The 14,150-nt window shown below is 35.9% G+C and overlaps 1 protein-coding gene across 6 annotated transcripts in view; it reads left to right on the top strand.

Moving 5' to 3' along the window:
* The first annotated feature begins 701 nt into the window (after window positions 1-701).
* Window positions 702-14,150, top strand: part of LOC131073241 (pentatricopeptide repeat-containing protein At1g62910) — a 55,221-nt gene continuing 41,772 nt past the window's right edge. For 3 of the 6 annotated variants that reach the window (XM_058009639.2, XM_058009638.2, XM_058009636.2), the window contains exons 1-2: window positions 722-847; window positions 948-2,440. In XM_058009639.2, the coding sequence (XP_057865622.1) occupies window positions 819-847; window positions 948-1,983 (1,065 nt within the window). In that variant the 5' untranslated portion in view covers window positions 722-818 and the 3' untranslated portion in view covers window positions 1,984-2,440. Of the gene's footprint in view, window positions 848-947; window positions 2,867-14,150 lie in introns of those variants that run through there. The other 3 variants (XM_058009640.2, XM_058009637.2, XM_058009641.2) reach the window with 3 other exon arrangements.

Consider the following 14,150-nt stretch of genomic DNA (forward strand, 5'->3'; position numbering starts at 1 on the left):
AATTACGTGCTTACAGAAGCAAAGAAAAACCATAAATGCAGAGTAAAGAAGGGAGAGTTAACGCAAACCAGATGGAGGAGGGAGGCCTCCTCTAGATCCACGCCAACACCTCAGGAAGGGTCCGCAGATGAGGTCGCCAGCACACACACACCACCAGTCAGCCCAGTTGCATCCAGTCAGTAGATTCACATCCCATTATCAAACAATAGAACTTTCCATATGATAATGTTTTTATAAAAAAACATCAATAAAATTAATTAATCTAAATATTTAATACCAAATTACTGATATACTGATTAATATAATGATTAATCTAGTTGCACTCATTGTGATATGTTTTAATTGACAAATTTTTATATTATAAATTTTTGTTTTATGGGGAATCCTTTGGAAGCAACTTCAATTGATGGACTATTGGAATATAAAAAATTACAAGAAGTAGTTTCAAAGCAGCCATAAAAATTAATTGGTACCTATATTCCCGCCTAAATGGTTGTCACAAACATTATTTGTTTTAGAGTAACTTTAGAAAATAAAAATACTTTTAAAAACAAAAATAAAACCTTATTTGTAATTGGTTCAAGTTAAATTTTTTAATAACTAATTAAGTGTAAAAAAAGAAAAACTCACGCAAGTACTAATAAACAAATATTAATAAGAAAACTCATGATATATTTTCACTCCCAAGTAAATAAAAATTAAATGAACCAAAATAAATTGAGCGAACATTTACTTTCTATTGCAATATAATTTCGATAGCCAAAAATTTCTGCGGAGTATTTTTTGTTCCATCATACTAATTTTCCAGAACGGATGGAATGGACTGCATCCTGCAAACGCCATGTTGGTAAATATTTATAAACGGCACTCATTTTTTATTTGATGTCGGGTAGTTTTATTTCAATTCAGGAATTTTATTTTCTTTTATTTTCTTTCTTGATGAGAAGGCCATATTTTTTAGGGTTTTATCTGCTATGCTCTGCCAACAGCATCAACGAGAAGATGAAGATGGTGCAAAACTGGAAATACATACGTTCTCTGTCTAATCAGGTAGCTTCTTCTCATTCTAAAAAACAATACAACACCTCATCTCAACAGATACACGAACATAAACAGGCGGAACAAGTCACTCGTCGCAAGAGGGGCAGATTTAATGTTATGCTCTTCACTAAGTCCATTAATGCCCTCTGTAAATCAGGCAACACAAACAAGGCCTGGGATGATTTACATTCAGCCCGAACTAAAGGCTTTCGTCTCACTGTTGTAACCTTCACCGTGCTTTTGAATGGTCTTGCGAATGAAGGTGACCTCCGGAGAATCAACCTTCTTCTTGATGAAATGAAAGAAATGAAAATACATCCAAATGTTATCACTTATAGCACCGTCATAAAGGCATTGTGTAAGCGGGATCAAATTGAGGAAGCGCGTGAAATGTTGCACACAATGAGGCAGGCTCATTGCTTTCCTAACATCATTACATATGCCACTTTGATAGACGGAGCCAGCAAGATGGGCAAGATAAATGAAGCTCTTGTTTTAGTAGCTGAAATGATACAAGATGGCCTTTCTCCTGATAACTTTATATACAGTACCCTGATAAATTGTCTGTGCAAGGTGGGTAGGGAAGATGAAGTTCTCAGATTAGTAGCTAGAATGCGATATGGCACATGCTCTCCAAATATTGTTACATATAGCGCCCTGATTGATGGTCTCTGCAAAGTAGAAAGATTAGCCGAAGCTCTAGGAATAGTAGCTAAAATGATAAAAGATGGCTATTTTCCTGATATTTACACTTATACTAGCCTGATAGATGGATTTTGCAAGGCTGGAAAAACAGAGGAAGGCTATAATCTGTTTGCACAAATGAAGAAGTTAGGCCTTTTACCCAATGAAATAACATTTAGTGCAGTTATCGGTGGACTGTGCAAAGATGGCAATATGGATATGGCTTTGGAATATTTTAAGTTTTCCAACCAGTTGTGATTGCTTTAGTTCTTTGATATGCAGTATATGTGAATCAGTAAACGTGGAAAAGGCTTAAAGTTGTTTAAAGAGATAATTAAAAAAGGCTGCTTCCCACATGTTGTGACTTACAACACTCTGATTGTTGGTTTATGTGAGAGTAACGGGGAAAGGGAACCATTTACACTTATTCCTGAGAGGGAAAATGGGGTCTGTCTTCCCGATGTAGTGGTATATACTATTCTCATATGTGCATTTTGTACAACAAGAGGCATTAACATGACAGGACAACTGTTAGAGAAAATGGCAATGAGGGATTTGAAATCTGATGAAGTGACATACAACACAGTCGTTGGTGGTCTGTGCAAAGCAGGAGATCTTTCCAGAGCACTTTCACCGATCAAAAAGATGCTAATTGAAGACTTGACTTCTGATGCCGTCACCTGTAACTGTCTGATGTACACCCACTCCAAAATTGGTAAAGTAGATGAGGCCTTGAATTATTTTGCAAACTTGAAAGTGGTTGACATTATTCCAACTGTTGTAACCTTTAGCGTGTTGATTGATTCTTTTTTCAAGGAAAATAAACTTGACATGGCTTTTTCAATGCTCAACAAGATGAGAGCAAAGGGTTTGATTCAAAGTGTTGTCACTTGTAGTATATTATTTTGAGTCTTCTGCCAAGATATGATCTTGAAAAATCTATTTCTTGATAGATCAAATGCCAAGATATGATCTTGAAAAATCTATTTCTCGATGGATCAAATGAAAAAATAAAGTTGTGTCCGAGTGATGAACTGTCTGGATACTGAATTGGCTGGTTGATGTTGGTCAAATGAAAAAAATAAAAAACTTTGTAAATGATGATTCTTTTATTATTTTTAGTGGAGCATAACTTTTATGCTTTGGTGAGTGCTAGCCATAGCAAAATTGCCATTGGAATGTATAGTTTTCCAGCTCTAGAAATTGATAATCATGCACTAATTTCAGTTTTAAATCGTCTACAGAGCCATACTGTTGTGCAAGGATGGGAAAAGTTACTTTGATAATGTTAGTTATATTATTTTTCTACAGTCACAAACTCCAATCCATAGATTCTAAACTTGGTGACTTGTTGAGAACTTGTAAGTTTTTCATGCCCCCAAGTGATTGCAGGTTTAACTTGCCAGATTTGACACTGAGTTTTTTGAAGAACTCACTAAGTTTTTAGTGAGTACTCGCCAAAAACTCTGGTGAGTTTGATGACTTGACTTGCTGTGTCAGCAATATGTCAAAGGTTCAGAAAAAAATGTGGGTTAAACACCCCAAATCTTTATTTTTGGCTTTATAAGCGTTGTGTTTTGCCTTTAAAAATCTAATGGAATGGTGTGTGCCATAAAGGTCTGTGTGGTTTTGAAGTTCTTCATTTTAACTTGCTGGTGGGTGCTCTGCCTCTTGATCCTGCCCCAGACCCTGTGAGGGGTGCTTCTCCTAGACCCCTGCAAGGGGTGTTGCTTCTCAACTCCGCTGGGGGTTCTGTCCCCAAACCCTTGCAAGGGGTACCACCTCTGGACCCCCATGAGGGAAGCTGCTGTTTAAACTCTTTAGGGGTGTTGCCCGGAGAACCCTGAACAAGCTCATTTGATACATTTTGTAGTTGTATAAAATTTGTGTTTCTAATTTTTTTAAAGTGTTTGCTAAGTTGCCAAGTTTTGCTGAGTCTTTGTTGAGTGCTGTCCACGTTGGAAATTCTTGGCTTTCCGTGTTCTTCTTCAGTCGGATTCCGCAAACTATGCCTCATTCATCTATGATGGTTTAGCTTGAAGAATAGTTGAATTGTTTGTTCCAATTATTGAAAATGTTAATGTTTGTAGCTTCAGTTGAATGATCATTTAGAATACATATAATATATGTTGATTAATAATAATATATTATTATGTTATATTATTATATTATTATTAATCATATAAAATTTAATATTGAATATTAATCTATTATATTATTCTAAATTAATAATTGATTGATGAAACATTATAATATTGATTAAATTATTATAATTAAAGGAGAGACATGTCCGTTCAAGGACATGCCTCTCCAAAGGAATATATATATAGTATAATGTTATTCAATTTGAGAACACATAGAATTCCAAGAATGCAAGTATCAGATTGAATCAGATATATACATTAAAATACATCCAATAAAACCTGGGAAAATCAACAGAAAATAATTTTGTCAACCCATTACAATAGCAAGCAATTTCAGAATTATATTCATAAAATTATCATCAATGTTACAACATTTTTATAGTGTTGTACATGGTATGGAATATTTTAGGGTTAGCATAATAAATGTTAACTTATAGAGATAGTTGTAAGGGGGTCTGTCCTATTCAGGTCATTATTTTTTCTGATATTTCAAGTGAGGCATCTACAAGGGTGCCTTATAAGCAACTTAAGAAGTGTATCAAATCTAAAATATGTATCAAATCTAAAATATGAGTTGTGGCAGTCCAGAATTGTCAACTGTTTATTAAACTTTTCTTTCAAGATATTTTCTGTGGATGATACCTGACTCTGTGCTGTGATGTAAACCATTCACCATAGATTAGGAAAGGTGATGTGCCGCAAATGAGGAACTAAATATAGTGTAATAAATAATGATAGAAATTGCTGGAAATTGTCTTTTCTAAAAATAGTATTTGTTTGTAATTGCTCAGGTTTTGTGGGATAAACGAACATGTTTAGTTTATTAGCTATTTCTAGATGTAGAGACTCAAAACAGGAGTCTTTTCCTTGCTGGCCTTTGAAGGCTGTAAAGAGGGACACATGTTTGTTAGATGGTGGGGAGTTAGGATATATAAAACTTTGCTGTCAGCATATAAATCAGATCTATAAGTGCTCTGTTTTTAAAAGGATATTTATGGAGTATTGTATGTTCTTTCTGCCTTATTCTTTTCAGTCTGCTGCATTTGGTTTTATCTAAAGGGAGTTTAACAGGTTGCAGACCAGAGATAAGAAGTTTCTGCATCACACTTCTTTGTAAACATGAGTCTGTAGAATGAAAATAACTTCCAATGAGTAATGTAATATGCTGGGGTAACGGTCAGTGTATACATGTCTATTTTTAGGGAGCTAAATATAATTCTTACACATCTATTTTTAAGGAGCCAAATATAATGTTAACATCTAACTGATCTGACAGTAGAAATTAGATCATGATAGTCAAAATTCTAGATCCTGCAGGGCCTCGATTGTCTTTGGGGCCTTATTCATCTAATTTGTGATTGACAGATCTGAGTGATTTTGGTATTTTAATCTTATTCTTCTCCAGCAGCAAAAAAGTGTGTTCATTCATAATTTCATATCACTCAATATCCCTTTTGTTTCATCCTCTTTTTAAAAGAAGAAAGATATAAAATTGAAACCTACTACATTTTCACAATCCTAGTAGTCTAGTCTTTTGGGGATCATGTTTTGACAGACAGTATCATCTCTTATGAAGTTTCTGTTTTGTTCTTGTCTGAAATTCCAGGGTTAAGTCAGGGATGTTTAGCTATTTCAATGTGAACTTTTTGACTGGGGCTGCTGTATTGTCTCAAAAGAATCCTATTTAATTCTTCTTGGCTAGTAACTGTCGAGTAGCCTTCTCATCAATCTTTTTTGTACCCTAGATATTTTTTCTTTTGCATTGACAAATGAATTAGAGATATGAGAATTTTAGTATATACCATTCCATTCGTCATCACAATACGAAACAGATGTTTGTTCAATAGCTCTGCTAGTCCCTTCCAATGCATTTTCCTCATCTCTAAACCTGTCAATATTGATTTCTTCTACAGATGAAAAATCTTAGAATTAAAGGAGAAAGATGATTCTTCCTGAACATTTGCAGGCTTACATGCAGATGATTCAATGCAACTTAATTTCCTTTCTCTAAAAGTGCACCAGAAAAAGAAGTCAATTCTAATGTTGAGGTTTTTGTGCAAGTTGATTGAGGGAAAAAGCTCCATTCCATAAAGGTTTTCTTTTTAGTACCAAAATGATCATAGGAGCTCTTACAGTTGAGTGAAAGCATGGTTGTGTGTGATTGTTGGCCAATGAATTAGAGCTTTTGGCAGGCTGACAAAATATAAATTGCCATAGAGACAATTTCTTACTTACATCAAAGAGCAAGAGGAAGCAAACAATACAGCCGAGAAATATAGATCAAAGTCTAATCTTTTGGCCAAGAAAAGATCTTGTAGGTAACCTTTAGGGCCATTATCAAGTACTCTAGTAGTGGTTGCGACTCATCAATCTTTTGCAATATTGTCTTTAGAAGAAGACAGTAAATAGCTTCTCTCTTTCTGCAAAAGAACCAAATATTTGTGTTAATTAAAAAAGGCATTTTAGAATGAAGTGAGACAATATCGATAAGCACATTATATGTTGTATTTATACCAATGGACTTCATTTCAACCTTATAAAGTTAGCATATTGGCTAAAATAGAGAGATAATAAATAAGGCACCTATAGGCTATATAACTAATGTTTATGAAAAGTTACCGGCCACCTTATTAACCAAGTAAAGAGGGGCTTGTAGATACTCATTATAGCCCATTGAGGATTCATGGGCCAAAACTAGGGTGTCCATTTTTGATGGATGAAAAGATTGCAAAATATGCCTCCTATCACTGTAATTGTAGTGTGCCCTAAAGAGGCAATGTTTTTAGGCTAGCTGATTGTGAAGGCCAAGTGAAGGATGTGGACTTTATTGCAAACATCTTCATAGAGTCCATCGAGGCAACACAGCCTCTAAATGTTGTCCAAGCTCTAATATACAATGTTCAAAATTGTAGAGTCATGAGGTTGTTTAAGAGGAGATATGGACACAATGTTTTGTTTACTCACTCAACTGGGTAATGCACAAGCTTGCAAATAGATTGAGTGGATGCAACAATTCTACATTGAATTCATATATTTATGATTTATCATGTGTCACAAGACATCTCTAGAATTTTTCTGAAAGTTGGAGTCGTTGAAGATACTTTTATGAAAGTTTAATATTTTTTTTTTGACTTGTTTTATGTAGACACATCGTTTGGCTAGTTGGCCATTCTTAAGATGAACACATCTTGTAACTTCCAAAACTAAGGTAGCCCTTGGTTTTACAGAAAAAAACATTTTTTAAAGTTTTTAAGTAGTTTAAATATTATTGAGAACCAATCACATTTATTTAAGCTGTCCTCTTATATTCTTCTACTTGAAAATAACCATCATCTTCTATTTTTTAAATAGCTAATGAGAGGGACCTACCATATTTATTTTTAGAACTATGCCAAACACCTTCTTGGTAGTATTTTTACATGTCTGTGGATTGTTATACATTTATTATTATAAATATTTATGCTTTATGTTATGGCAAGGAGGCCCTTTATTCTTTATCATTTTGTATTTTTTCATCTTTTGAATCGAATCAGTAACTGTCATTGAGGAAAATAGTAATTTTGGATTTGTCATGGGTGGCTCAGTTTGTTACGTCTAACTTCCCCTTTTTGAAATTAAGCCATCATGCATTTCCTATGGGCCTTGGGAAATTTGCACTGGGAAATGGGAATAAAATAATAAATTAAAATAATTATAGTGTCACAAAAGGGGCTGCTTAATTATCATGCCCCCGCCACGACACTACAAACATCATCAAATAAAATCTGGAAATTGTCTTATGATTAGTAAGACTTCACAATTTGAAAGATTCATTTCTCAGATTTATTGAGAATTGAGTGTTTTGGTTTTCCAGAGAGTTTGTTTCAGGGCATTGCTAGTTTTGGTGCATACAATATAATTTGATTTGATTTGCAACAATTGGAAACTAACAATTTTAAAAACTACCAGAAGATTTGAATTTTATTGAATTCAGAGCTCTACAACTATAACAGAAATAAACACACTGCTGTAACAAATTCCAGAATTCACAATGAGTGTGAGCAATTCACATACCCAATCCAATCGACCCATGTCAAGACCAATATTCTTCTTTGCTGGCTTAAGTCGATTTACCCCTGAATGACAGTCCCAGCTCCCCACGGTTATGATCCCAGTATGGCTGTTAGCTGCAGGTTGCGTTTCAGGTCTTCAGTCTGTAAAAATGCAGCACTAGAGACTTGATAGGCTGCTGCTCCTAATTCTGTCTTTGATTTCCCTGAGTAGAGCTATTTATTTAAAAGTACTGAACTCTGATAAGGCTGGATTTCTGATGGACTACAGTTGAAAAACTGGAAATCGTTTGATGGGCTAATGATGCACAATATCACCAAATATCCAGAGTTGGGGCTACGTCCAATCTGGAAATTCACAGGGGTTTCGTCCTGTATACCATCCTCAATCTGCAGAGAGAAATTATAATTGTCAAAACAAGAAATCGTGAATGATTTCCAAAAACCCGATCTCTCTTTATTTTCTTTTTCCTTTGATTTCCTTATCATGCCATATACTGATTTACGGTTCCTTAAACTGAAGCCGCTCCAATTATTCACTTTAACTAAGACTTGGGACTATAGCTTGCCCAAGTAATTTAGGCGCTCAACACCATAGTGGGCCCACTTTATTGGATACGTGGCCTAGGAGAGGAGAAGCTGGGGTCTTCAGTTAAGTGGGCCCCCTTTATTGGTTACGTGGCCTGGGAGAGGAAGATTATCATTTTATTTAATGTGGCCCCCACTCATAAATCTCTTATTACTTATTTAATAATTTACCCCTTTATTCATTCTTTGCTTGGGCCCATGGGATAAAATAGGCCAGCATTTTAAATTTATAAATGAGTTAAACCATGGGGGACATCACACAATTTTCTCATCCCCTAGTGTTAATCATAATGACAGCACCAGTTTGTGGAATAAAGATTGTTGTATGTGTTTATCGAATAGCATTTTTGCCTATACAGATTGTTCTTCTCCCCTTTTGGCAGCAATCACATAAGTAATTAATTAAATAAGAATTAAGGAGGAATGGTTCTAATAGAACAAGGTGACTTTAAGCAAGGGTTAGTTATGAAGGGGCGGCATTCATTCATCAAGTAGGAGATGTCTCTCTCACAATAGTTACAACCCGTGGGGAAGATTATGACCCTCCACTGTTTAGGAAGGATATATAATGCCATTCAAGCAGCCAAGAGGGCATCATCGAAGGAAGAGAAAAACAGTATTTAGACATCGACGACCAACATACAGTAATAATAATCTCACAGCAATTTGGTATGGGAAACATATTAGTTAATAATGTGATGATAATGTTTATTTGAATTACCCTCTAAACGATGTATGAGTTAGTTAGAATTATATAATCATATGATCTCTAATGTGTATATTAGCGGGCAATAGTGTATAATCTCTATGTACTAAATTAAGACTATGATGCATAAATTCTCATACGTTGATTTAATGATTATCAACCATGGTTAAGGGATAAGGGGATATAGGGAGGGGAAATGGTGATGAGGTCCTCTCCTACGTATGCCACCTCATGGTGGTGACTGAATGGTCCCATGAGGCTAGGGGAGTACAAGGAGTGTTGCCCTTGGGCTTAGGAGGGAAGTTCTCTTAGGACACCCTACTATAGTTGTTCTGACTTCCGTATCATGAGTGGCTGTGGGAGTTCAGGAATTCATATTTTAGGGCGGATGATAAAGGTGGGATGGTGAGGGGACGGTTATGGGATTCCGCACTAGGTATGCCCCTTAATGGTGGTGACGGAATAGTCCTATGAGGCCAAGAAAGATAGGAGATCTACTCTTGGGCCTAGGGTAGAGGAACTTTCAGACACCCTAACATACCCTTTATGTAGTCCTCTTATAATTGAAATCCATCATTAAAATGTCTATCTTATAAGAAAATGAAATTATAATAGTTCCTAAAGTAAAGCTAAAATATAATAAGAATGTTTCTTATAATTTTAGTTTATGTTAAATAATTTCTCTCAAATATCAATCGAGGTCGCGAAGAAGATTTGAGGAGGAAACCTCTATTTAAGAGAGGCCAAGCAAGGAGGAGGCAATATTGATTAACCATTCTATTTTATGATATCTATTCCTTGTTGGAGCAATGGACTTTAGTTCAATTGAGGATGAAAACGCTCTAGGTTTGGAATTGGAGGATGAAAACCCACAATTCCTTGGAGTGGTTTCACACGAAAATCACCATTGTGTAGATCTTATTAATTTCTAGTTGATTCTGATCCAGCAATTTCACAACTGGCCACATTCCCAACAGCATCATTTGGACTGATAGCAGCCACAAAACTTTGATTGGATGAATTACAATCGATCACAGCATTGGAGTTTATTGAAACAACCATTTAATTGATATATTGGTTAGTTAGAAATCTGGCTGCAGCAGTACTAAAAACATAGTTAGTACAGGGAAGATACTGTATCTGATCACCAATCTGTCAGTATTATTGTGGGATTATTCTACTTTTCATAGCACTCTTTCCTATTTGACTTCAACATAGCAAAGATCCATGGATGAATAAAATTTGAGTCCTATATTATGTTCTTGCTGTTTAAGTTATTGACATTAGCTGTATCTATTAGTATCCTACATTGTTTCATTATACAAACATTTAGAAAATACAAAAATAATTTTTTTAAAAATAATTAAAAAAAGGGGAACATTACAATGGTATCAGAGTTGGATTTTGTGAGCCTGTGAGATTTCCTTCTTATGCAGTCAAATGACAGAGCCATGCGGTATAATTAAAGGGAACTTAGAAAGAATCAACATCAAATTCTTAAGAACAAATAAACAAAAGACTCCTTTGGAAAGAGAGAAGAAAGCTTTAGAAGATCCTACATATAAGTTTGAAAGGAAGTTTAACCTTATGTTAGATATGATGAGGCAGATGTCACATATGATTCATAACAGTCAGAAAACACAAAATAATGTAGGAGATACCAACAATCAAAATGGTAAGGCAAGTTCTTCTGAAGCCAATAATTGTAACAATAATAAGTAGAATTGTCATGAACGAAGAACAATGGTTGGGTTTGTTGATAGACCTCTTTGTCCTACTTTCATTTAGAGGGAAGGAGAAGTTTCAATGGTGGAAGCACAACATTCAATGCAAGATGAAATATGTAGAGTATTGTTGATGTGTCTTTTGTACATGACCAAACACAGAATAAAATACCTAAAGGTACCTTATCCTCTCTTGAACAAAGTTTCCCGATTGCTGAAGATCTCGCCGAAGGATCAGTTGGAGTAACTCCAAGGTTCTGATATGTAGGTTCTCTACGTGTGGATAAGCTCTTTGCGGTACGATGTGATTTTGCTGGAATCACAAGGGGACTTACTTTCGATGACCTGAACGTCTGATATGCTTTGGATATTACTGGAACGTGGAATTTCACTAGCCGTTGATTTTGAAAAAAAAGGAAAAAGGATAAGGGTTGGAATGGGATCTATTTCTAACACTAAGAACGTAAGAGCAATGAATGGCCTTTGATGAAATTCTAACTAAGTCTTGCTTTGACATCCTAGGATCATCTCCACAAGATTAGTGCGATCTTTTAAGGAAAGCTTCATGATGTTTAGATCACCGCTACAAGCATGGATGTAAAAGTATAAGCAATTTACAATTTGAAAACAAGTTATATATGAAATACAATATAGTGTATTTATTTCTTTTATTCACAATGTAATATGTCTGATTGTTATTTCCTGCAGATGGAGAGAGAACATTAATTGATTCCAATATCCTTCTCCAAGCAAATGAATCGGGTTATATAAGATAATGGGGAAGACCAAGAGTTGCCTTGGTCGGTTATGTCCTTTGGACATAACCGATCAAGATAACCCTTGATCGCATCTTATCATTTCCCAATCGACATGATGCTAATTAACCCGATATAAATCGGTGCCTTTACGTGATTCATATTAACCGATTGTTATCCGTGTAAATACATAACCCGATAATATGTATCGGTAACTAAGGCATCCTTAACCGATTCCCAATCGGTGGCAGTTAAACAAGCCTGATATATTAATTGGTGCGTTACTAATCACATCCGATAATATATCGGTGGCATCTTTATTAAGTGCAAATAGATAGTTATGAAGGAGTTCGATAGATCATGATATATCAATATATATTAATATACATATGAAGTAATTATTATTACTTCATATATATATTCATACATATTTATACATCTTCAAGATCGAACATATATATATATATTTGCATTAATGCTATCTGATGAAAAGGGGTTTGTATCAGTTTTATCTGACCGATGCTATTTGTATCAACAATGGACACCGTCAGGTTGATGCATATCAATGAAGAAGTGATAATTGAAGTTAAGCTTAAGTTGAATGATTCCGGTTGACTACGTAAGGCAAGTCTGCAATCAACAAACCGCTAGTAGTATGGATATACGAATTTCACCGTTGATCATACAAATTTCTTCCATTCACCTATAACATGAAACCAAATTTGAGAAGTATAAAGACCATGCAAATTGTTGAATCGACCCATAGAATTCACCATTTCTTCAATGAAGTTTGCAAGTCTTTTGCAACAATGTCTTGGCAACAATCTTTGCCTTCTCTTTCTACTCTACTCTAAAATGCTACGAATTATTGACTATTCTTTCTAACTATTTCCTATTCTCTGACTATTAACTATTAACCTTTACAAATGAGGAGCCAGGGCTTTTATAGAGAACCCTTTACAAACAAACGGCTCTGATTGACTTAGAATCAATGGCTAGGATTACAAGATAGAAACCCTAATTAGGGTTTGTTACAACAAACTTTCTCTAGCCAATAAGAAAATTACATTCCAGGAGTGAGGACCAATAGGAAGCAGGGGTAGGTACATCGAAATTTGTGCCGCCTCTGATGAGTCAAATACATTGAATCTGGACATGCTGAGGTGGACCAATCTGACTGGAGGGATGATGACTGAGATGCCACCTTGTTTGACGCTTGTGACTTGGTTGATCCTCCTTTGTCTTTGATATGATGAATGATGTACTTCCTTTGCTTGATGAGGCTTCCTTATTGTCAAGTCTTCCTTCTCTAGTAGCATATCTCGCCTTGAAGTGCTGGCAAGGCCTTTCTTTGTCACCTTGTGGTCCCTTAGCGTGGTGAAGTGAAGGTTTTGGCAACTTCTTGAACACTTGTAGTTTTCCAATGTTTCAAAACACCTTGAGTCCATCTTTGTGCCTTTGGAATGTCCTTGATGAGGATGGATTGGAATAGGTCGTCCTTGTCCTAGCTTGGTCTCCTCCCATCTGCAAAATAAACCAAAGGATGATTAAGCACATATGACATATTCATTTCAACATAGCATTTTCCACCTTAAATCATTAATGAGAAGACATCAAAATGGAATTTCGTTCAATATCCTCTCAAGGGACAGGCCCTATAAAAATTTCGCTCTGGACCCTTTGGAAGGGTCAGGAGCGAATTTTGACAAAGTTGCTCAATCGTACCTCATTTTCAACATTACTTCACCAAGATCAAGTCATTCACCTCCAAAATTGCCAAGGAATAGGTTTTGCTCAAGGACCTAGGCAAAATATTAGACCACTTAGGAATTTCGCTCAGGACCCTCTGGAAGGGTCAGGAGCAAAATTCTTGTTTAGGCCCAAGTTCTATCACTTCTCCACTCCAAAATGTCTTCCAAGGCAAGCATACACTAGTCTTCTCTCCACCAAGGCCCGAGAATCCATCCCTTGACCTTCATCATGAGCAAATTAGGTGAAATTGAGAATTTCGCTCTGGACCCTTTGGAAGGGTCAGGAGCGAAATTCTTGACTTGCTTGTTTTCCTTCACCTAAGTCTACTCTTTTCACTTTTCATACCCGGACTTTCATTCTTGGATCCCTCTCTGAACGTGACAAAACTTGCTTGACCCTCAAAATGGCTAGAAAGGAGAATTCGCTAAGAATCCTGGCCAGGGACAGGCCTATTTAGGATTTCGCCCTGGACCCTTTGGAAGGGTCAGGAGCGAAATCCTTGTCCTAGCTCAAAATCTTGGCCATTGGTGGCCACAATCCATTCCAAGGCATGCCTAGGGGTCCTTCCAAGCTCAATCTACCTTGATCCACACTTAGCTTGACACAAAAATGAAAGGAAAAGGTGGATTTTAGGAATTTCGCTCTGGACCCTTTGGAACGGTAAGGAGCGAAATTCACCTTCTTGAGCTTATTTCATCATTTTTCCA

This window comes from Cryptomeria japonica, chromosome 2, assembly GCF_030272615.1.
Source record: "Cryptomeria japonica chromosome 2, Sugi_1.0, whole genome shotgun sequence".
Classification (NCBI taxonomy): Eukaryota; Viridiplantae; Streptophyta; class Pinopsida; order Cupressales; family Cupressaceae; genus Cryptomeria; species Cryptomeria japonica.